The 25,742-nt window shown below is 39.2% G+C and overlaps 1 protein-coding gene across 1 annotated transcript; it reads left to right on the top strand.

The window, feature by feature from the left end:
* The first annotated feature begins 778 nt into the window (after window positions 1–778).
* IL7R (interleukin 7 receptor) lies at window positions 779–23,368 on the top strand. The gene is made up of 8 exons (XM_017878301.1): window positions 779–986; window positions 4,790–4,928; window positions 11,071–11,228; window positions 14,843–15,000; window positions 17,233–17,401; window positions 18,200–18,293; window positions 19,265–19,340; window positions 19,736–23,368. The coding sequence occupies exons 1-8, from the start codon at window positions 905–907 to the stop codon at window positions 20,237–20,239; spliced, it is 1,380 nt and encodes a 459-aa protein (XP_017733790.1). The 5' UTR covers window positions 779–904; the 3' UTR covers window positions 20,240–23,368.
* Window positions 23,369–25,742: the final 2,374 nt, after the last annotated feature.

Genomic DNA, 25,742 nt, shown 5'->3' with positions numbered 1-25,742 from the left:
TAATTCTTGAATGTCTACTATGATGCATAAGATATGAGTAAATACCAGGGATACACAGAGAACAAAAGAGAAAAACTGCTATTCTTGTGAAACTTGGAAGTAAGCTATTTAAAATAGACCTACGATAAAGTACTTCATATAGTGCAGACTGTTTCTTTAAAGCAAAACTCACTCCAAACAACCAATTGATTCACTTTGTAAGTTTGAGTTTTTGTCTTCAGATTCTTTTAAAGTGGGCCCTTAGGCACGGTGGCTCACGCCTGTAATCCTAGCACTTTGGGAGACTGAGACAGGCAGATCACTTGAGGTCAGGAGTTCAAGACAAGTCGGCCAACATGGCGAAACTCCGTCTCCATTGAAAACTCAAAAATTAGCCCAGCATGGTGGCATTCGCCTGTAGTCCCAGCTACTCAGGAGGCCGAGGCAGGAGAATTGTTTGAACCTGGGAGGTGGAGATTGCAGTGAGTCAAATCATGCCGTTGTACTCCAGCCTGGGCAACAGAGCAAGACTCTGTCTCAAAAAAATAAAAATTAAAAAAATAAATAAAGTAGCCTCTAGCCTAAGATAGCTTGAGCCTAGGTGTGAATCTACTGCTTTACTTTAAAGTAAGCGCAGTAAGTGTGGGGGCTGCAGGGAATATCCAGGAGGAACAATAATTTCAGAGGCTCTAGGTCTCTTCATGTCCTTTACCTCTGCTTACAGCAGCAATATTTTTACTCAGACTTCCTGTTTCTGGAACTTGCCTTCTTTTTTGCTGTGTTTATACTTCCCTTGTCTGTGGTTAGATAAGTATAAAGCCCTAGATCTAAGCTTCTCTGTCTTCCTCCCTCCCTCCTTTCCTCTTCCTCTCATTCATTTCATACACACTGGCTCACACATCTCTCTCTCTCTTTCTCTCTCAGAATGACAATTCTAGGTACAACTTTTGGCATAGTTTTTTCTTTACTTCAAGTCGTTTCTGGAGAAAGTGGCTATGCGCAAAATGGTGAGTCATTTCTTACTTTTCTTATGGATTTTGGATTATCTGTAGCATGGTTTCAGGCTACTCAGTTCCCTAACAGACCTGAGTCAGGCACTGGGTTGGAGTGGAGTTTGAGAATTTACTACATATTCAGTCATTTTTTTAAATGTTCTAACCACCATGACAGGGGGCAGGGGGTCAATACTATGGGTGGTTTATAAGACCTCAGAATTCTCAAGAAGGAATGCATTTCACTCCCAAGTGTAGATCTTAAATGTTGAAAGATTCCTCTGCTCTTACAAGAAGAACACTCATGTAGATGCTATGACTTTGCTTGTAGGAAAATGTCCAAAGTCATTTTACCTTGTCAGGAGATCAAATTGGATTCATTTTGTTTGACTTTTTAAGAAATCCTGAAAGCACAACTTTCAGGATGAGATAATGTCCAGAAGCAATCAATAGCTTTGTCTGCGTTGACCAGTGCTATATCCTCAACACCTAAATCAGTGGCTAGAATATGGTAGACATCCAATAACTTTTGAAAGTGTTTTCAAAATAGTTTTGAGAGATTTATGTGAGATTTTAAGTAAATAACTAACTAGAGAAAGATCTAAATAAGTTTACTCATTGCAATACACTGAATTGCCTCTACACCAACAAATTGGCCATATGTAATGATTCTCTTTGGGATCTAAAAAACTTAGTACCAAGAAGCCAACCCAGCCCATATATAAACACATTGTAATTATAACAAAACTAGACAGAAGCATCTAACAGTAGCAGGAGGCATGTGGGAATTTAGACAATCAACTTGCTCCTGCAAATTAAGCCCTTTCACTTCAAGAGTTAAAGAGTATTTGCCTGTAGACAATATCAAACACATCAGCCTAATGACTCAGCTTATATATTTTGAGTCATGTAATTACGAAGGATGGAAATCCCTAGAATTTTCTCATTAAGGGAATTGTCAGAGAGTTTGACATTTTTTACAGTGTATGACTCACTTTATGGGGGATGATCATTATTCTATGCTAAACATTGCCTTGGATTTCCACAAAGACTGATGTGTGGCAGGAAACATAAATCTTACTCTCTTTGGTGTCATCTATACTCACTATTTCACCATGGTGATCATACTATTTTTAAAATATATAAGAATTCTAGTTGAAAGCTGAGTTTTCACTTTAACTTTTTAAGTTTTGGATTTTTTAGAAGATGTATAATTACCCTATTCACATGATTACATCAAAATACTTCCCAGTTTGGGGTATAAGGAATTCACATTCAGTTGCTGCTTGTCAAAAGTTGTCAATTTTCTGATCATCACAAGGATGACCAAGAGAATAAAGGTATACTTTTTAAAAATCCAAATCATTTACACTATTAATCAACTAACTCCATTCAGTAGGAAGAAGACTTCTAAATGACACTGGCTTGCCTATGATACATATTCCACAAAATTCAAACTTTTATGGATAAATATGTCTAGATACCTATTTAAATATGAATAATATTAATTATTGAGCAATTAAAGAATAATAGATTAACTCATTATTCAAAAGCTCCATGTAATTTCAAAACCATAGTGATTATAACACCTTCAATTGACATAAACTTTTTAAAGAGAAGCTCAAATGTTTCATGTACATTTTCAGAATTAGAATTCTTATTTTACCTTTTCATTACTTATTTCTCAGAAAATGTTATACTCATAGCTAATCTCTATTAAATCCTTACTGTGTTCTAAGTTGCCTCTTTGTATATATCCATTCAGTGATTGCTCATAGCATGAGTTTACATTATTAGAACACATGTTTTAGAGAAGTTGCCTACCTGACAGAGGACCACAGATAGACTATGCAGACAGAATTTAAATGCACATCTGTCCAGCTCTGACACCACAGGTCTTAACCACTGTGTACATTAACTACTCTTAGCCAAGAATTTTTCAGCTCGTATCATGCACAATATTCTCTTTGTGAAATGCCATCACATTTTATAAGTCATTGAAGGGAATTTTTCTTGGTTACAAAGGAACTCTCCCCAGTAATATCTACTGAAAAGTCAGTGAGCTGCTTCCTAAAACACAGCCATTTTAGGTGCAGGAAACAGGGTATAAATGGCTCGTTGTATGTTGTATGCTTTGCCAGACTGAGTGGAAGTGGGAGTCCTTTGTTTTGTGATGTGGGTGCTGGCATCTGCTAGAGTGTGCTGTCTCTATTGAAGAATCGTGAAGACAAAGCTGGCCCACAGGATGTCTGAATCCAAATAATAATGTATGTTCTGTGTACAGGATTGGTGGAAGAGAAAATGTCAGGACAGTGTGAGGAGTGCCATGTAAAGTCAGAACCACCGCATTTAGAAAGCTACCACTGCACAGGGAAGAAATCTAAGTCTACAAAATTAGCGGGCTGCCTCTCATTATTTCATGCTGTCATCAGAAGGAGGGCCATACCCTGCTGAAATTACATAAAGAGTTTTGCTGGTGGCAGAGCTGTGAGCCAGATGGATTCTGGGAATGGCCAGAAAGATAAATGCCTGTGGCTGTGAGCACCACCCATACCTATGGTCTAGCTAGGACTGTTTGAGATTTGTTGCTTTGACTGAGCCAACCTGTCATTCAACTGCTTGGTCCATTTACAATCAGCTTTACTAACTTTCCCATTTTCCCTACTGAGTTATTTAAGTAAAGAAAGTGCTGTTCCAATAGCCCTTGATCTCTGGGACACTAAACTGGGATTCGATTTTCTGTTTCCAGTGTAAAGCCTTGGAAGCATCTAATTTCTAGTACCAGTGAACCAAAAATACATGGACGCAGTCCTAGGCTCACACTTGAGCACTCTGAGAATGGCTTTGCTTGCTCTGGACTTTCTCAGGTCCCAGTGGTTGTACACTTTCTGACATATTTATTCCAGCCTCACTTTGCTATCATGTAAAACATACATAAAAAATGTAGATTTCATTATAGGGTCTACAACTCAGCTTAAGAAACCAAATACTATTTGTGACAGATTACACTTTCCAAAAGTAATAGCAATAAAAAAGAAAATTTTTGGTTCCCCACTTTCTTCCAGAATCCTGCTAGAATCTATAAGATACTGTGTCTATAGAAGAATCTATAAGAGCAGAAGCAGTATGTACAACATTCACAGGAAGTTTCACCAAATCTGAGTCCTGCCAGATCTAATTTTTTTCCTAACCACATTTGTCTCAGTCAGTAGCTTAAGATAATGGAGATAATCAGTGCCACTTTTAGTTGGGATGCCTTTTTAGACAAGGGAAAGTGACTTCTTGACTTCTTAAAAAAGCAAAATTCTGACTGCAAGATAGCTATCATTGTCCTTCATTTAAGAAAAAAAAGATACTAGGGAGGGAATAAATTATGATTTGTAATAAAGTCAAAAGTGAGATTAGGTAGCATGAGGATAATGGAAATAAAGTGTCTCTTCTTTGAAATGTAGGGACAATCAATGTAACAAATGTAGTAGAAGAAACTCCAGTTTAAATACAGAAAAGAAATGTGTTCAGTGCCTCTGGTTCTTTAACTCAGAAATGTTTGGCGGTTACTTACTCATTATGATGGATTTTTTTTCTATTGGAAAACTCTGTTAGCATTGAGCATTTTTGGTTTTTTTGTTTTTTGTTGGTTGGTTGGTTTTGAAGCATTTTTCTTGTCTTCGCCCTTGGGCTTTCCTTCCTTAGATAATACATAATCCATTACTACTGCATGTCTGCCACAGAGTCTGCTATTTTATTAAGGTCATGCCATATTTCAAAAGGATGCATTTATTTGTTTCATTAACAGCTGCATGTTTGTTCCTCCCCAGGAGACTTGGAAGATGCAGAACTGGATGACTACTCATTCTCATGCTATAGCCAGTTGGAAGTGAATGGATCCCAGCACTCACTGACCTGTGCTTTTGAGGACCCAGATGTCAACACCACCAATCTGGAATTTGAAATATGGTGAGGGATGGTGGTTTTAATGGTTGCTTAGGCATCCTCTGTCTCTCTTTTCATGTGGTCTTTTTAATAGCTGCAGAAGAAAGAATATGTGGCCTAATTAACAAATGTTAGCATCTAAGGAATTCCCAACAGCCTCCTGAAACTACTTGTCCTTCACCAAAAACACTCATGCAAAGCTCCTCTCATGGTCCAACTTTCAGATCCTGAGGCTCAGTCAAATGACACTCTGGATCTTGGGGATCCCACATCCCTCCCAACTTCATGTCAGAATTTAAAACCTGCGTCTCCTACAACATGCCTCACCAAAAATCTATTTGCCCAACATGAGACAATCCAGTGTCTTCAAGTTGCATCTGAGAGTTAAACTGCCTTGTTTCCAATCCCAATACCAGTGCTTACTAGCTTTTTGACCAAGAGAAAGTTATGTGATATATCTATGCCTCAGTTTCCTCACCTGTAAAATGAGATAACCTGCCTCACAGGAAGGTGGTGATGGTTAAATAGTTTCATCATGTAAATCATTCCAAATAGCCAGTGAATAACGAGTAATGGGGAAGCAATATTAAATTATTCTGTGAATATTGACCTAACTTCTACCATCTTGACACAATTTGACTTCAGATGATCCTCTCAATGTAAATTTTCCAAAAATCCACAGGAACAAGTTGGCATTTTTTTCACAAAGTCTCACAGAAAAGGCAAAGAAAAAGAGTCTTTGATTTGAAAGTTTACTAAAGGTCTCAGGGAACTTTATCTTCTCCTTCCACCATAAGTCATCTCTTGTTGCCAAGGGTTACTATCTCTGGTGATTTGAGACACTACTCTAACTTGAAATTCTGATGTGAAGCTATCTCCAAATTCATATCCGAATGACCTAATTTTTACTTAGTGTCCTAGTGAGCAAAGTAAATCAAGATCCACCAGTAGTAATAGAAGGCTTCCTACATTCCATAGACACTGAGACAATTCTCCATAGTCCATAGTCCAAACAAGCCCTGAATTCCTGTTTATGTTAATTTACGGGAGCTTCCTGCATCTATTCATTGCAGCGCTTCCTGCTGCAGTCCTTATATAAACATGCTCTTGGACTTGAGTAGTGTACTGTGTTCTCCGTCTGCCTCTGTTCACTTCCCTAACACATTTTCCAGGAATAAAATATGTAGAAAGAACCGGAACCAGTTCAGTGTCCACAATCTAGGCTGGAAATGGATTGCACTAAAACAGCCAAACAACTCATTCAAACAATGCACTCGTTTTCATGGGCAAATCACTCTCCCACACAGAGGTTTGACTTTGGCTTTTTGGCTGGTGGGCTGAGTGTTCATCCTGGTTTCTCTTGGCCAAGCTGAGGTTGACCTTTCTGTTCACGTTCATTCACACCATATTTGACCACTTCCTTGCCCACGTGAACACACTTACCCTTTAACATGTCTCTTGATTTTTCCTGTCATATTGTAATTGTAATCTGTCCAGAACCTCCTCTATTTGGGTTTTCCAATTGGATTCAGGTATTTCAGTTGGAAAGGGACTGCCTTAAGAAATATTTTCAGCAGAAAATATAAGTATGAGCTCTTTAATAGATTAACTCCTGGAGTTCAGAGCCCTTAAAAGGATGCCTAGTTTCACAAGACAGCTATATGGTCATCCTTGATTGTCCATTGCTCATTAATTTCTTTCTCAAAAACATGGAAATGAGCTGAGAATACCATTTTAGGTCCCCCTTAAATTCCCAACAGTGCCAGAAACTTGCTACAGGTTGGGGCCTGTAATTGGATATTTCACACATACTTTCCTTACAAATATATTCTATACTCAAGGATTGAACTAAAAGTTATTGTCCTAGCTTCTCTACAACCCATGTTTACCTAAAATTCAGAAATGGGACCCCGCTCCCAGTCTCCCCTTCTAGATTTATTTATCAAATCGTGACAACGTTACGATCTTCAGATCTTTCCACCTGGTGTTTGTCCTAAGCTTATTCCCTGGTATCTGTCTACCTTACCCAAAAATTCAGTTTTTATTTTTATCCTGTTCCAAATGGGAAAGCCCATCTACCCCAACAAGGAACACAACTCCCTAGTAACTTTGAAACACACACACATACACGCATACTCTTTAAAGCCTAAACAATTGCATACCCTAAAAGATAGCAGTTAACAAAAGTAACGATTTGGGAGAACAGTTTTAAGGAATGTCCCCAAAGTAATCAATATATTTTGCCAGTTAATTAACTTAACATTTTTCACCAATCTCTAGTTTTCATGACCGTAGGAGCTTAACCAGTCACTCTCAGACCACAATAAACCAAAGGTGAAAGATTCTGTACCTAAAGCTGGGACACTCTCCCCTGTGTTTAACCTCCCGGCCAGCTCACCCGAAGCTAGACAAACATGCTCCTCTTTTTGTGCTGAGTCCAGGAGCCGTTCTCGAAAGGACTCATTTGAGCACATTTAGAGAAGAGTGTACACACATCCAGTTCACCAAGGAAAACCAACACACATTGTGGGTTGTAGGTAGTAAAAGGCCTTCCTAGAACACACTCCTTAGGATTTAAACAAAATTACATCTGGTTAATGGAAAGAATTCTTTCATATACGCAAACTTACCCAGAGGAACTTTTTTCTGCCCAGATCTTCACTTCCAATTTGACCCAGTTATGCCTCTTTAGAGCTATTTGGCTGAGCTTAAAGAGCACATAGGAAAAACAAATTGGTAACTGTGTTTATCACAGAAGAGGAAAATTAAATTTAGGGTTAGGAAAGGAAAATAACCCTTGGATTTTACTTTTATTCTATCTTTACAATGAGAATATATACCTTTGTTACTTCTTTAATTTTACATTATTTATTTATTTTGTTTACTTTCTTGTTTGATTACAATGGATTTTAGGGGTAAAATTTATGTGTGGTAAAATGCACAAAACTTTAGTGAATTTTGAGAAATGTCTATGACATGTAGCCATTCCAACAGTAAAGATATAGAACTTTTTTTTTTCCCTAGAAAGATGCTTCATATTCCCTTTCAGTCAATCTTCATATCCCAGGAGCAATCATAATTCTCAGTTCTATTACCCTTTGGTTTTTGCCAGTTTCCGATTGTTCTTATTAATAGAATACTCTTTATTCTTTTCTATTTTCTTTCATTTAACATAGTGTTTGTGAGAGTTAGCTATGTTGATGTCCATCTCATCGCTCATCTTTTCAATTGCTGAATAGTAATTCCATTGTATGAATATACCACAAATTTTTAATTCTTTCTCCTCTTGATGAATATTTGTTTTTTTTCAAGTTTGAGACTATTCTTTCTTAGGTTGCTGTTCACATTCTTGGACAAATCAGTTTGTGAATATGTATTTTCATTTCTCTGGGTTATAAAACCTCAGAATGGAATTGCTGTGTCATAAAGTAAGAGTGTATCTAAGTTTATAGGAAACTGCCCAACAGTTTTTCAAAGTGGTTATACCATTCTACTCTCCTCCCAGCAATGCATGAGAGCTACACATCATTTGCAACATTTGAGTTTGGGATAGTATCTCACTAGGCTTTTAATTGCGTTTCTCAAATAACAAATGTTGAACATCTTTTCATATACTTGGTAATTTGCATGTCTTCTTTGGGTTAGAATCTGTTAAAATCATTGAGTTATTTGTCCTTTTATTATTGTTGGATATGAGTTCTTTATATATTCTGTATACATTTCCTTTGTCAGATAGATGTATTGCATCTATTTTCTAGTCTGAAGTTTGCTATTTTATTTTCTTAATGGTGCATTTTACTAAGCAAGAGATTTTTTTGTCTTGATGGAGTCTAATATATCATTTATTTTCTTTTATATGTAGTGCTTTTTGTATCCTTGCTAAGAAACCTTTGCCTACCCCCAAAATTGGGAAGATATTTTCTTATGTTTTCTTTTAAATGTTCTACAATTTTAGCCTTCATATTTAGGTTAATATCCGACATATAATTAATCCTATATAACTATGTGGAACTAGGGTTTATATTTTCTATACATTTACTCAGCTGTTTCAAAGAAATTGGTTGAAAATGATGTGCTACGACTCCATTGAATTTATTGGGTGCCTGCATTTAAAAATCCATTAACATTATATGTGAGTCTATTTCTGAATTCTCTATTCTTTCTATTGGTCAATTTATTTATCCTTATGCCAGTACTAAATTATTTTGATTATCATAGCTTTATACTAAGTTTGAAGTCAGGTTTCTGAGGCTTCCATTTTCCAGTGTTGTTTTGGCTATCATGGGTTCCTTGTATTTCCACATAAATATTAGAATCAGCTTGTCACTTTCTTAAAAAATTCTGCTGAGATTTTGAGTCATATTATATGGGCCATTTTGGGGAAAATTTCATGTTATCAATATTGAATTAGCTAGTCCATAAACATAGCTCTCTATTTATTTAGATTTCTTTTAAAATCTGTCAACAATGTTTTGCCATTTCTAGTGCAAAGACCTTGAACATCTTTTATTAATTTTGTTTCTAACTATTTTATGTATTTATTTACATCATAAATTGAAATATCATTTTTAATTTTATTTTCTAATTGTTTGATGCTAGCCTATAGACATATAAACTTACTTTTGTATCATAGCCTTGATAACTCACTTTATTCATTTCTGTAGTTGTATTGAATATTCTTTACCATTTTCCATGTGAATAAACACGTTGTCTGTAAATGCTGGAAGTATTTTTTCCTTCTTTCCAATCTGGATACATTTTATTTGTTTCTCTTGTCTTATGCATTGGCTAAAACCTCTTGTACATCACTGAATAGAAATGGTGAAAGTGGATATTCCCATCGTGTCCTGGTCTTAGGGAAACAATTCATGTTCACAATTTCAGCATTAAATATGATATTAACTGTATGCTTTTGTAAATGCTCTCTATCAGGTTGAGGAAGTAACTTTCTATTTCTTATTTGCTGTGAGTTTTTAATATGAATAGATGCATTCATGTTACTAAATTATGCTTTGAATGCATCAGTTGACTATAACCAGGTTATTTATGTCTTCTAGTCTGTTAATGTGGCAAATTATATTGATTAATTTTTGAATGTTTAACCTGCTTTGGTTTACTGAGATATGCCCTACTTTGTCATTATGTATTAAAATTAGTGTGTTAGTATTTTCTTGTAAAATTTTGCTTATACATTTTGAGGGATATTTGTCTATCAGCTTCTTTTCTGTAATATTTTGGCCAGGTTTGGGTACAAGGATTAAGCTAGCTTCAAAAAAGAGGTTGACAAGGGTCATTCCTCCTCTAGTTTCTAAAAGAATTTGTGTCTGATTGGCACTATTTCTTTCCTTATACATTTGATAGAATTTACCAGAATATAACCCTCAGGCATAGAGTTTTCTTTGTGGGAAAGTTTACTGATAATAAGTTTAATTTATTTGACAGAAATATAACTCTTGAAATATTCCATTTCTATGTGGGTCAGATTTACTAATTTGTGTTTATGAAAACATTTTCATTACATCTAAGCTATTATATACATTAAAATAACATTTAAAATTTCCTTATTGTACTTTTAACACCTGCATGTTCTATAGTGATATCTCCTCTTACATTCCACATATTAGTAATTTATATCTTTTGTTTTCTTAACCGGTCTTGTTAGGGTTTATCGGCCAAAATTACCTACAAAAATCCCTTACATTACCCATCAAGTATATGTGATATTATGTATATAACCCTTTATACTATGTTATCATTTTCTTTAACTCTTTTTTAATCAATATTTTTACGACTCTTATTTCTCACATATATTCCTATGGAGCAGCAAAAAAAAAAGCAATTACCTTTCTACCTGAACAAAGCATTTGTGTTTCAATGATCAATTATAAAAAATACAGAAATGTCCTATAATTTTATAAACATGTTTTGACTATTTCAGGTTCAATTGCATCTAATTGTAAGTAAATCATCACTAAGTATCATAGCAGCAGAAAGCCATATGATTTTAATTCATTATCTCTCATTCCTGAACATGCCCCCACTCACCCACCCACATACCTATGAGCAGAGTTAAAGTCTAACATACATCAATGTGCATATGATACTATTCCATTGTATACAGGAACTCCTACCTGAATCAAGACATATCTCCTTTTTATTCCTACAGTGGGGCCCTCGTGGAGGTAAAGTGCCTGAGTTTCAGGAAACTACAAGAGATATATTTCATCGAGACAAAGAAATTCTTACTGATTGGAAAGAGCAATATATGTGTGAAGGTTGGAGGAAAGAGTCTAACCTGCAAAAAAATAGACCTAACCACTATAGGTAAGAAGTTGTATATAAGGGTATGGTTGTCATTTTGGGGATACCTGAAAACACTGTGTCTGGACATTCTGTAGGTTAAAAGTAGACAAGTAGTGGAAACAATTGGCAATAGACAATAGCTAATTCCCTACTGCAAATTTTTTTAATAAATGAAAATTTTGAAATTTGTACTTTTCTGCCATGAAAGAATTCTGAGGATCTTCAAACCCACCTGTGAAAGAGAGTGTTTGTGCAAATCCACATTAAGAGTCTAACTGGAGCTGGGTTTCTTGTCATCCATCCACAGGTGTCCTTTCCTTCCTTACCTGTTCTTTCCTTCCTCACCTGTCCTTCTCCTGAATTCTTTGTGGTATTCTCCCCAAATCCCCAAATAAGTTTAGCTAACTTGTCCAGTTATTTTAAAAAGTATATATGCCTTCTCTATTAGTCAGAGTTTTCTAGAAAAAAACAGGGAATCAATAGGAGAATAGATAGATAGATAGATAGATAGATAGATAGATAGATAGATAGACAGATAATTGACAGGAGAGATTTCTATTAAGAAACTGACTTTTGTGGTTGTGGGAACCGGCAATTGCAAAAATCCATAAGGCAAGCCAGTAGACTAGAAATACAGGAAAGAGTGCAGTACTGAGTCTAAATTCCACAGGGCAAGAAACTCAAGCAGATTTTCTGTATTGTACTCTTGAGACAGACTTCCTTCTTCTTCAAGGAACCTCAGTCTTTGCTCTAGAGGCCTTCTACTGATGGGGCAATGCCCACCACATCATGGAAGGCAACCTACTTTACTCAAAGTCTACTGATTTAAATGTTAACCATGTCTAAAAAAATACCTTTAGCATTCCCTATTCGCACTCACTTCAACACTCAAAAAGACAATTGAAGGTAAGAGAGCAATACTCATTAAAGACAGGAAAGAGTGAGAAACCTAGCTCAGCTTTGTCTCAGTTTTGTTTCACTAAGATGGTAAAATAGAGAGTTAAAGCAGAAGTTCCATGTGTGAACAATTAACTTGTGAAAAAGCAAATGTAGTAGAAAAGAGACATTAGGCAGATGGCTGTGCATGTTGGCCACACAGAAGCAGTGTTGGCCATGACAAGTGTGGGTCCTGGTTAGTGGCAGAGGACCAGGGATGACAACAACAGGGTATCTCTGAGGTTATGAAAAAGTTGGGTTCTGATCATTTGGAGATGAGGCCTCTATGGATAGGGCACCATATCTAAAGTTTCACCATTTACATTGCAAATATACATTCACTTCTCTAAGAGTGAGCAGAGAAGGCAGAGGTTCTGAGTCTTCTGACAAGGTCCTGGAGCATCAGGGGAGAGCCCATTCTTACAAAACTCCACACCAGCATGCAAGCACTTACATGCACGTAAGCACTAACAACACACCAAGAGCCTCCAGGTGACACCTGCCACCTCCAAATCCCCATATCCCACATGCTTAATGCACTTACAGTCTCCATCCCCCAGAAACTGTAAATCTGACATGCCTCATCCGAACGGCAAGGGGGAGAGGTACGGTACACACACTGCTGATAGCACAGGCCCCTTTGGAAGGGGTGGTGTGAGTCCCTTGGGGCTATGGAAAGCACCCCTGGACAAGCAGGATGAGAGGTGGTGGAGGCATGTCTCACAGTAGCATCTCCTTTTAGGTCCTAATGGGACACTTCATTCATGGAACTACCATTTAAGTGAATTTAAACTGGATGCTTCTGATTGAGCCCCAGAGCTAGCGCTCCCCTGCCACTACCTGCACCCTCACTTCCCCTTGCTTAGGTGTCTCCCAACCCAGTAAGGCTGAAGAGGGAAGCTTCCTGCCTTCCCACTTCTCTGGGCAGAGTAGATTGATATGATTGTTCAGATTGTACGAGGATGTATTCCCTCTAAAATATTGCTTGACGAATGAGCCCCTTTTTCTAATTTGCTCAAATAAATCATTTGGGCTTGAGGCAGAACTGTCCAGAGGACACCAGGACCAGCCATTGTGATATGTAACAAGGTAGAGAAACAAAAGTTAAATGAAGAAGAGTGAGCCTCAGAATCAAAGAAATGAATTTGAATCCCTTTAAACCATTTTACAGGGACCTCAACATAATTAACTTCTCTGAAATTCAGTTTCCTTATCAATATGCTGGTGATAAGTGACTGTTGTTTGAAGACAGCATAAGCAAAGCATGCAGTACTTAGGAGATGTGTTCTTCCTTTAATTCCTCTATTATTAAAAGATGGGCACGGGCCAGGGGCTTCAGCTCAGAAGGCCTTGTTGAGAATGGGATGGAGGGCAGGAACCAGGGAGAGGGGCAAAAGCATTGCCATCATTCTCCGTTGGGCTGTTCTCCACCCACCGCCTTTCCTCCTGCTTCCCTCTAGGTCCAGGGCATCTTTCCTTTTGATAAACTTCCCTTTTATAACGCATCCAAGGGTGAAAAACGAAGTCACTACTTTTTTTTCAGTACCTGTAAGGCAAAGCAGCAGAAACAGGCAGTCACCACTATGAACAAGTGACTACAACAAGAACTGGGCCAAACTCTGCATTTTATTGGGCTGGCAAGTAGCTCTAAATCCCAGCTCACACTCTACCGAGTGAAAGTTTGATGAACCCACATCCTCTTGTGAACAACTGCGCCCGAGATCAGTCATGCAAAAAGTAGCACCCCCATCCCCAGACCGCTAACTTCCCAGGCTGTGATCAATGAGCAGCCAAGAGGCCAGGACAGGGAAGTCTCAGGACCTTTCTAGGAAATCAATACCTTTCTCTGGGTTTGTTCTACCTGAAGTAATACTGATCTCCCTCCAGCAGCTTGGCATGTGTGGAGCATTTGATCCTAACAGCAACTCTGCAAGGCAGGAAGGCAGTAGGAGGAAGCCCAAGAGGAATTAAGGCATTCCTTCAGCATTAAGGCAGTGAGACTGACAGAGGGGACCCCCTGAGGCCACTCTGGAAGGTCTTAGCCAGGGCCAGGATGCAGACCCTTTGTGTCACTGTAGCTGAGATGAGGTGCAAGGTTCACAGCATATAACCTAATTTTATTACAAGAATGAAGACTCAGAATTTAAATACTCCTGCTTTGGGGCTCATTAGCAACAAGTTCTCCAATATTCAAAAGCAAAGAGGATGTGTTTTAGTGTAAAATTAACACTAGCTGCTGTAACAAATAAGCCCCCAAACATATGATATCTCAAACACCGTAAGTTTATTTCTCACTCACATCAGAGTCAAAATGGATGTTTCTAACCTGCAACTGGGGCTTCTCCAAGCAGTATTCAGGGCACTTTCCATCCTGTGGCTCCACCGTCTGTAATGCAGGACTCCAAGTAGTGGAAGAGGACACAGCCAAGGAGTCACATATGGGTGTGTGTCTGGGCCAGGATGGAAGTGGGTGTGCATTTCTTCTGCCCACCTCATTCACAAGGCCACACCCCACTGCAAGGGAGGCTGGAGAATGTGGACTGGATTTAAACCCAAGAAGAAGAAATGGTTTTCTGAATAGTTGGCCATTTACTGACACCAAAAGGGTCAAAGTGATTTGCAGAGGAGATGAATTTAAAATACTATAATTATTTCCTTGGCTGCCCTTTAGACAGAATTTATTTCTTTTTCTTTTCCAGTTAAACCTGAGGCTCCTTTTGACCTAAATGTCGTCTATCGTGAAGGAGCCAATGACTTTGTGGTGACATTTAATACATCACACTTGCAAAAGAAGTATGTAAAAGTTTTAATGCATGATGTAGCTTACCGCCAGGAAAAGGATGAAAACAAATGGATGGTATGTAGTTCAACTACATTAATAAAATAAAAACATCAATGTTTTCTGTTTTGTTGGCCTAGTGGTGCATTTCCCCTGGGAGGACCCAACAATTTTGCTTTCAAAACCTACCTTCTACTGAAAGAAGCTCCCAATATTGGCCCCATGAAAACCTGGGTCTTCCCTAGTGCATACTCTTCTAGCTCTGGTTATTTTTTCTACTCTAATTTTGGTCTTCAGAATGTTTCTACATTAGTGAGTTGGATAACAATAAAGATTGAGGTCAAATTAATCCTCTGTATTCAGGGGCCTCAAAAAGTATCATGTTTAGTGCCGCTTTCATAGGCAAATCTGGCAAAAATGTTTATCTGGTTATGATCACCAAGTCATAGCCACATTCTCGCTTATGGGATTCATGGGACCAGCACGAGGTAAGGAAGAGAGGCATAATGTTTGTCTTTGTTTTGTTTTTATTTTAAAGCCCAAGGTCTTTGTTTTGAAGTAACAGCTTAATTTTCTTCATAATCAGGAGGGTTACTTAGATGCTCTCTTCATGATTTGTTGAGGTTGGAATGATTTGGCAGTCCCTGAAATTTATTTTGGGGGAGGAGGTGGCAGAATAGTGGAGTGTACCAGGTTATGAGATTTCTGTTAACCCACCAGCCTAACTTCTGTTTTTTCTGCACCTCAGAGACGAAGAGGAGAGATGATGATTTCTCTTTCTCAAGACCTTCTTATTCTTGCTGTCCTCTTTTTTCAGGCCAAGATTGGCCTTGTTTGTTTGCAGTATGATGCAAGATGCCACTTGCATAAATGTAACTCCTTCCCCAAACCACTTGCTCCCTCCTTCTACTTACCCACCCCACCCTTGATCCTGCCATCTTTCATTATTCATGTGAAAATTGCACCAATGGAAAGCAACTTAGTGGAGAAAGGAAGGATTATGAATAAATGCTTCCAGGACAATTAGTTAACTAAAAAAAAAAAAAAAAATTTTTTTTTTGAGATGAAGTCTTGCTCGGTCATCCAGGCTGGAGTGCAATGGCACGATTTTGGCTCACTGCAATCTCTGCCTCCCAGGTTCAAGCAATTCTCCTGTCTCAGCCTCCCAAGTACCTGGGATTACAGGCACCCACCATCATGCCTGGCTAATTTTTGTATTTTTGTAGAGCTGGGGTTTCACCATGTTGGCCAGACTGGTCTTGAACTCCTCACCTCGGGTGATCCACCCACCTTGGCCTCCCAAAGTGCTGGGGATTACAGGCATAAGCCACCACGCAGGCCAAAAATTTTTTTAATTCAAAAAATTATGATAAATGCCTAGCCGCCTTCATATAACAACAACAAAATAACAGATGATTTAAGGAAATTATATAAAAGTGAAACTCTAAACAAACTAGAAAAAATATAGCCAAATGTTTACATAATCTTGACATGAAGAAAAACATTCTTAAGCACCAAAGCTGTAGAAGGAAGGAAAGGATTGAGACATGTGACTACATAAAATGTAGAGGCTTATATATGTCAACACACATAATAATCAAAAATCAAAAATGCAAATTTAAAAGTAGGCTTAAATTGCCCCATAAGCAGCTGATAGATGGTTAGTATCATTAATAGATAACAAACTCCTATAATTCCTTAAAAAAATCACAATAGAAAAATGAGCAAAAAATTTGGGAAAAATCTCATGAAATATGGAATAAATTCAATAAATACATGAAAATGAACTAATTATCAAATAAATACAGATATAAATAACAATGGACTACTTTTTATCTATCAAATTTACAGAGTTTTTTTTATCTTAAAGATAATACACTGTGTGGGGGAGGCTTTTGTCTCTATATCACTATTCACAATGTAAAATGGCATCTTTCTGGAAAGAAATGATTCCTGCTCAGTAACCTAACCTAACATTTCTTCTCCCCTTGATATGCAAAAGGATAGAGAGAAAAGAAGAAGATATTGAAGTGTGGAAAGGGAGAGCCTGGGCAGTGCCTAACTCACCTGAATAAGACCCACCATTTCACTCTCCTCCTAGACCACTCACAACATCCTTTATAAGCTCAGATTCTGTCCCTAATCTTGCTGTTGACTCCTTTACATATCAGAGCTCCTTATTCTAACAAATATGAGACAACCTTGAGAGAATGCTTATGGGACTAAAGGAATCCCACTTGAAATGATGTGGGAGATTCAGGCAATACCTCTTTTCCCATCCTAAGAATGTAACTGCACTCTACTCTCTAGCATGTGAATTTATCCAGCACAAAGCTGACACTCCTGCAGAGAAACCTCCAACCTGAAGCAATGTATGAGATTAAAGTTCGATCCATCCCTGATCACTATTTTAAAGGCTTCTGGAGTGAATGGAGTCCAAGTTATTACTTCAGAACTTCAGAGATCAACAATAGCCCAGGTAAGGAATGGTGGTAGAGTTTTTGTTCCCCCAGAGTGCTTTGCATGTCAAAGTGTGGGAGCAAGTGAGAGTAAGATTGTTGAAACTAAGCTGCAAAATAGGACACTCCTGGAGGGCATTCTTACACTTTCTTTGGAGAATGACTTGCCTGCTGTCTTCGCTCCTTTTGTAAAGAACAAGGAAGCACAGGGAGCGGGGTTCTTATTACCTGAGAATTAGTACAGGCCGTCTGTGTTCCTGGAAGCTGCCATACATTTTGAACAAAATCTCCACCCACTACCTCCAGTTAACCAATTTAGCCTGGGACCTCAATGGTTGCAGTCTTTAAGTCCCCTCTAAGAAGCACCTTTACTGGTGTCAGGTATGTGGGCAGGTGTGGCTGTCCTGTATCTCCTTTTCCAGAAGGATGAAGACGTCCTTGGGACTGGAACTAAGAATGTCTAGGAACTGAGACATCCCCTCCCTAGAATTTGCAACGGGTGAACATCTCTTTCATCAACTCCTGCTCTGGCTTCTTTCCATTGGTAGAAAGTTAAGAAGGGAAGAGAGCATTGGTACCTTTGATGCTAGATCATGTTTACATTTCAAGTGGCAGATGCTCTAGGCCTGTTCACCCAAGTCAATGCCTTTTAAACCAAAATCCCTCCATAAAGCTGTCACATCTTTCTGTTAACTCAAAAGCAACTTTCAGGAAGTAGTAAGTCAGCCCACATTACTAAGTAAATGCAAAGCATCCTGAGACCCTACCCCCACTGCATGGCTACTGAATGCTCACCACGATCTATTCTTGCTTTCCAGGGGAGATGGATCCTATCTTACTAACCATCAGCATTTTGAGTTTTTTCTCTGTGGCTCTGTTGGTCATCTTGGCCTGTGTGTTATGGAAAAAAAGGTGACCTTCTTCAACTAATAAAAAGGGTGATTGTGTGGGATCACAGACAGTCAGAGCTTGAGTCCCATTTATTGATGAGAAAACCACAAAGGGGATTAAGGCATTTCACAAATTTAGTGCCCAATATCCCTATCTATCCTCAGTGAATTTCCACAGTTAATTTCATAAGAGGCAAAAATGTATAAACTGGACATTAGGCAAACCCTGTACCCGAAGTAAGAATTCTGTAATGCAATGTTTCCCAAGCTTTTCTTCCAGTATCTCCTAAAGGTTGCAGAAGCCATCATTCATGGCAAATGCACAATGCACTTGAAGTCTTGACTTTAGGCATATAAATTCATGGGATTTTGTATTCTAATCCATGCTAAGGCTATGTTTGTTTCATCGTAAAAATGATGTTTTAAATATGCACTTGTTAAGTTACTTACTATTCTAGGAGAATGCCCTTGGCAGAAGGCTACATATCCCCAGGATTACAAATACCTTAATTTGAAAAGTACTGCCTTGAAAGTACTAAGCAATTTCCCTGGGCAACCTGAAAAATATTCCCCCACTTCCATCAAAATTAGCTGCCAGAGTTGCTGTCAGTAAAGGGAAGGAATAAAAAGACAACACTTAAATTGGAAGTAAACAACGGGGTCAAATTGTACTTCCATAGCTCCACCAAAACTACCTCCTTGCAAGCCTCGGTATTCCTTCCCTCTAGGGCTTTTTCCCAGAGGTATATTATTGTCATGTCTTGTTCACAGAATGGATTGATAGCAGTGGTCTCTGGTCCAACCCCTCCTTGAATTGATAGGGCACCGAGGCCCACAGAAAACCAGTCCCTTGACCATGGTCACCCACCTAATTGTGATAGAGCCAAGACTAGAATTCTGTTCTTCTGATTCCAGGCTTAGAGTAAGTGGGAAGACTCAGTGTGCCTGTGCCCTCTGCCATTCACTTCATCTATCAATGTTCTCTGATTTCAGAATTAAGCCTATTGTATGGCCCAGTCTCCCTGATCATAAGAAGACTCTGGAGCATCTTTGTAAGAAACCAAGAAAGGTGAGTGTTTTTGGTGCTTAAAAAGTATTGTGTTGGCAACATCCCAGTGGTCAAGAATGATATTCCAGGACAAGGAACAGTTGAACCTCACCTTTTGGTATTTGATGCATCCTGTAACTGGGGCCCCTCCTAAGACCCTAGCTGCACTAGGGAACTGAAATAAGATACACGTCTCAGAACTTCTGGGCTCCCTGGGGCTAGAGGTCATAGCCAGTGGTCACTTCAAGTCTTGAAGTGTCTCAGAAGCTCCAGAAGCAAAGAGTCCATTGAAGAATATGCAGGCAATTCTGCGACATTCCCTGTCAGAAAACTCTTTAGACCTACTCTGGAACTGAACATTTGGTGGTGTGTCTCTCTGGTGCCATCTTAATGCCTTCTCTGCTTTTTCCGTGCAGAATTTAAATGTGAGTTTCAATCCCGAAAGTTTCCTGGACTGCCAGATTCATAGGGTGGATGACATTCAAGCTAGAGATGAAGTGGAAGGTTTTCTGCAAGATAGGTTTCCTCAGCAACTAGAAGAATCTAAGAAGCAGAGGCTTGGAAGGGATGTGCAGAGCCCCAGCTGCCCATCTGAGGATGTGGTCATCACCCCAGAAAGTTTTGAAAGAGATTCATCCCTCAGATGCCTGGCTGGGAATGTCAGTGCATGTGATGCCCCTATACTCTCCTCTTCCAGGTCCCTAGACTGCAGGGAGAGTAGCAAGAACGGGCCTCATGTGTACCAGGACCTCCTGCTTAGCCTTGGGACTACAAACAGCACCCTGCCCCCTCCATTTTCTCTCCAATCCGGAATCCTGACATTGAACCCAGTTGCTCAAGGGCAGCCCATTCTTACTTCGCTGGGATCAAATCAAGAAGAAGCATATGTCACCATGTCCAGCTTCTACCAAAACCAGTGAAGTGTAAGAAACCCAGACTGAACTTACCGTGAGCAACAAAGATGATTTAAAGGGGAAGTCTAGAGTTCCTACTCTCCCTCACAGCAAAGAGAAGACAAAATTAGCAAAACCCCACTACACAGTCTGCAGGATTCTGAAGCATTGCTTTGACCACTCTTCCTGAGTTCAGTGGCACTCAAGATGAGGCAAGAGCATCCTGCTTCTACCATGTGGATTTGGTCACAAGGTTTAGGGTGACCAAATGATTCAGCTGTTTTTTTTTTTTTTTTTTTTTTTAAGAGGAAATAATGAAAGAGTAAAGAAAATGAATGAGGAGTGAGGGAGGCAGGAAGAGAGCATGGGGGGAAAGAAAGAAAGGAAAATAAAAAATTATAGTTGCCATTATTAGGATTTAATATATATCCAGTGCTTTGCAAGTGCTGTTGTGCACCTTGTCTCACTCCATCCTGACAATAATACTGGGAGGTGTGTGCAATTACTATGACTACTCACTTTTTTATAGATCATTAAGTTCAGAACTAAGGAGTTAAGTAACTTGTCCAAGTTGTTCACACAGTGAAGGGTGGGGCCAAGATATGATGGCTGGGAGTCTAATTGCAGTTCCCTGAGCCATGTGCCTTTCTGTTCACTGAGGACTGCCCCATTCTTGAGTGCCAGGTCTCACTAGTAACAGGGTGTGCTTAGATAATTTATGATCCAAACTGAGTCACTTTGGAAAGTGAAAGGGGAACTTACATATAATCCCTCCAGGACAATAAGCAGAAAGTAGGACTGCCCCCAGACAAGTGTGAACATACATATGGTCGCTTAAATTAAAATGATTATGAGAAAGAAAGAGGGGGAGAAATGGTCTTGTGGGTGTGAAGTCCCATGACCAGCCATGTCAAGAGAAGGTAAAGAAGGCAAGAAAAAGCCATGAAGCCCATTTGATTTCATTTTTCTGAAAATAAGCTCAAGAGGGAATAAATTAGAAACTCACAATTTCTCCTGTTTGTTACCAAGACTGTGATTCTTTTGCTGCTACCACCCAACCACATCCATCCGTGATCTCAGAGGAACATGTCACTGACCCTGGACACAGGTACATTTGATGAGTGAGAGGAGGCATGACCCCTCCCATGTGTATAGACACTACCCCAACCTAAATTCATCCCCAAATTGTCCCAAGTTCTCCAACAATAGATGCTGCCACAAACTTCAGGGAAAAAGAGTTGTAAGTACATGCAATGAGTGAACTGACTGAGGCTACATTCTTGAAGATATACGGAAGAGACATATTAGTGCTTGATATTTATCATCTTACCTTTCTTGGTCTAGATTGACTTACAATGACTAGCTCAAAGTCAAGACAACTCAGTAATGTCAGCTCAGGGAAGTGCAGCAAACCCCTCTCCCAAGGCCTTCAAACCCTGGTTGTTCACAGAACCACAAAGGGCAGATGCTGCACAGAAAACTAAAGAAGGGGTCATAGGTTTAGGGTTTTGTTTGAGATTTGTTGTTATTGTTTTCTGTTTTGAATTTTCTTCTTTGTTCTGTTTTTACTTTATTTAGGGGGACTAGGTGTTTCTGATATTTTAGTTTTCTTGTTTGTTTTGTTTTGTGTTGTCTGTGAATGGGGTTTTAACTGCGGATGAATGGACCTTATCTGTTGGCTTAAAGGACTGGTAAAATCAGACCATCTTATTCTACAGGTGAATGTTTTACTTTCCGAAGTGCCCTCCTCTGCACCAGCAGTAATAAATACAATACCATAATCCCTTAGGTTTGCCTAGTGCTTTTGCAGTTTTCAAAGCACTTTGATAAGCATTCCTTCCACCTCCTTGATAGACATTTATGGAAAGCCTGCTACATGTTAATCATAGTGTTAGGCACAGGGGACCTAAAGACAAATGAAAGGATGGCATTCTGCCTCATAAATTACAAAGCCTAATGAAAGTGACAGTTTGGTAAACAAATTATTGTTATATTATAAAATGCTATAAAAGAGGCATATTGAAAGTGCCCTGTTGGAGACAGGGCAAATGCCACAAAAATGATGTAAATTTCCATGGAGGAAAAGTAGAATCTGCCTGGTTTGTAGGCAGCAGAAGACATTTTTCATCAGTGGGCAGGTGTTCTTTACCTTTTGTAGAAATGGGAGTCAAATCTCAAATAGGAGGCTCCACAAAATCTCATGCGAAACCTAGGTCTCTGATACCTTATTCACAGAGGTTCTTTGAAGTATTTATTGTTACTTTCTTTGACTTATGGGAAAATTGGGACACAAGAAGACAGGTAAACTACCCAACCTCACACATTAAGTCAGAACTGGGAGCCGTGATTTTGTATCCTTGGTATAAATAGACAATCTCTCGAAGAAATGAAGAGATGACCATAGAGAAACGTCAAGATATCTCCAGCTCTAAAATCCTTTGTCTCAATGTTGTTTGGCATGTGTTTCATTGGAATTTAGTGTCTGAGCATCTGTCTGTTACTGTAGTATTTAAAATGCATGTATTATGATCGTATAATCATAACTACTGTTAATTCTTGATTACATACCTAGGGACAATGTGTAATATAAGATTACTAATTGGTTCTGCCCAATCTCCTTTCAGATTTTATTAAGAAAAAAAATAAACCTCCTAATCAGAGACAATGTATTAATCAGAAGTGTAAACTGCCAGTTCTATATAGCATGAAATGAAAAGACAACTAATTTGGTCCAACAACCGTGTCTGGGTCTAGGGCACCGTGGCTTATTCGGTTGATTTCCTACCAGCCTTTGCCTCGTCCTTCAGACAGTGGTTTCCATGGGAATTTGCTTCAGAAAAGCCAAGTATGGGCTGTTTCAGAGGTGCATACCTGTGTTTTCTTAGCTCTTCTAGAGGGGCTACAAGACTTGGAACGGGTCAGGAAGAATATGTGGTAGAGCTCCTGGAAATGATGCAGATCAGGAGGAATTTTTGTCAGCTCCATGGTTTATTGTTGGAATTATTCTTTAAAATACCCATTGTTCACTACAGTGAAGATCTCTGATTTGACCGTGTATTATCCACATGCATTACAAACATTTCGCAGAGCTGCTTACTATATAAGTGTACAATATATGTAACCATCTCATATTTAATTAAATGCTATGGAACTCTTTGTGGCTGTGTCTGTCTTCTCTGGAAACTGTGGCTAGAGGGATTCCCAGAATGGACCACACGTCTCTTCAGCCCCTGAAAACTCACCCCCCCCCCCATGTCCATGGAAAAAATTGTCTTCCACAAAACCAGTCCCTGGTCCCAGAAAGGTTGAGAACCACTGCACTAGAAGACAGCCTGCTAGTAGTTAAGTCTCAATGTGTCAATGTATTTACCAGAGAGAACAGTGTTGCTTCACTCAACAGGTGGTTCAATGGAAGCCCTGCATGGACACCTATTTCACTTGGTATACCTAGTCCCTACAGTCTGTAGAGAAGTGGCTGGAGATTAGGCTTGGAAGAATTGGTGGGGGCCAATGATTAAGCATTTGGCATGGCAGCCTAAGAAGTTGTCATCTATTCTGCAGAAAATAGAGGTACTTGGCAGGATTTTAATCAGGAATGTGATGTGAAATATACATTTTCTGTGCATATGTGTATCAGGTTTTAGGAAGGAATCTTAATTCAGTAGGACATAAATATAAAATAATTCTGACATTTCTTTAATTACTCATCTCCAAAGATGCTCCATTGAATATCCCTTTCTGAAGTAGATTACTTTAAGTGACCAAAGTTTAATTCATCTAGTTTTAAGATGCAGTCTTATATTCTTTTTTTTTTCTTTTCTTTTTTTTTTTTTTTGAGACCAAGTCTCTCTCTGTTGCCCAGGCTGGAGTGTGCAGTGGCATGATCTCGGCTCACTGCAAACTCTGCCTCCCGGGTTCACACCATTCTCCTCCCTCAGCCTCCCAAGTAGCTGGGAGTACGGGTGCCCGCCACCATGCCCAGATAACTTTTTTATTTTTAGTAGAGACAGGATTTCACCGTGTTAGCCAGGATGGTCTCGATCTCCTAACCGTGATCCATCTGCCTTGGCATCCCCAAGTGCTGGGATTACAGACATGAGCCACTGCATCTGGCCATGCAGTCTTATATTCTAATTAAAGTCACACACACCCTATCATAGGCTTGTGGTGAGGGGAACTTGGAAAGAAAGGAAGATAATAGCTTCTGTTCTCTTGACTCCTCCCCCTTCTTGGCCTCTTCCTCCTCCCTTCTTCCTCCTCTTTTCCTTTCCCCTCCCCCCTCCTACTTTTCTTGTTCTTCTTCCTCTTCCTCCTTCTTTCTTTTTCTAACAGCTTAAAACACCACACATTTCCTATCTCACAACCTCTATGGGTCAGAAGTCTGGGCATGGCTTAGCTGAGTCCTCAGCAAGGCTGCAATCAAAATGTTGGCCCTGGCTTGCTTCTCTTCGGGAGGCTCCACTGGCAATGGGTCCATTTCCAAAGTTACTTAGGTTATGGCAGAATTTATTTTCTTGTGCTTGTAAAACTGAGTGCTACAGCTTCTTGATAGCTCTCACTCTCGGCTCCTAAAGTTCACCCACAGCCTCTTGTCGTATGACTCTCTTCATAAGCATTTTTTTGTTTGTTTTTGACAGAGTCTTGCTCTGTTGCCCAGGCTGCTGGAGTGCAGTGGCACGATCTCGGCTCACTGCAACCTCTGCCTCCCAGGTTCAAGAGATTCTCCTGCCTCAGCCTCCTGAGTAGCTGCAATGACAGGTGCATACCGCCATGCCTGGCTAATTTTTGTATTTTTTTAGTAGAGATGGAGTTTTCCCATGTTGGTCAAGCCGGTCTCAAACTCCTGACCTCAGGTGATCCACCCACCTTGGCCTCCCAAAGTGCTGGGATTACAGGTGTGAGCCACCGTGCCTGGTACATAAACTTTCTTTCAACAAAAGCTTGCTTCTTCAAAGCCAGCAAGGGAGAGTGAGTCTACCAGCAAGATAGTGTCTTATATAAGTGATATGACCACAGGCATGACATTCCATCATGTTGTCATATTCTTTTGTTTAGAAGCAAGTCAGAGGTCCCATCCATACTCAAGGGGAGGGGATTATACAAAGACAAGATTCTCAGGAGTTGGCCATCACAGGGGCCACATTAAAGCCTGGTTGACACACAAGCTAACTCAGTCATGCCATTTTTAGTTCATTTAACTAGTTAAATGCCATTAACTAGTTCATGCCATTTTAGTTCAGTCTCTTGTTAAATCTTCAGTCAAATTCAGATGTCTTCTCCTTCCATTCTCCTGAGAGTTTTAGATACATGGTGGTATGAATTGAGTTGTGTCCCTTCGAAATTCATATGTTGAATTCTTAACATGCAATAGCTCAGAATGTGACTTTCTTTGGAGATAGTTTATTTAAATAGGTAATCAATTTAAAGTGTCATAAAGGTGCAGTGTAATCCAGTATGACTGGCGTCCTCATAAAAAAAGGAAAATTTAGAGACAGACATGCACATAGGGAAAACATCACGTGAAAAGTGA

The sequence above is a fragment of the Rhinopithecus bieti genome, unplaced genomic scaffold, assembly GCF_001698545.2.
Source record: "Rhinopithecus bieti isolate Rb0 unplaced genomic scaffold, ASM169854v2 scaffold_11655, whole genome shotgun sequence".
Taxonomy (NCBI): Eukaryota; Metazoa; Chordata; class Mammalia; order Primates; family Cercopithecidae; genus Rhinopithecus; species Rhinopithecus bieti.
This window is presented reverse-complemented; position numbering and strand designations above follow the sequence as displayed.

Bases quoted from the DNA above. Each gene is read 5' to 3' on its own strand.
- IL7R (XM_017878301.1), top strand. From the start codon at position 905: ATGACAATTCTAGGTACAACTTTTGGCATAGTTTTTTCTTTACTTCAA. The intron at 987-4,789 runs GTGAGTCATTTC...GTTCCTCCCCAG, and splicing joins AAGTGGCTATGCGCAAAATG to GAGACTTGGAAGATGCAGAA. The intron at 4,929-11,070 runs GTGAGGGATGGT...TTATTCCTACAG, and splicing joins AATCTGGAATTTGAAATATG to TGGGGCCCTCGTGGAGGTAA.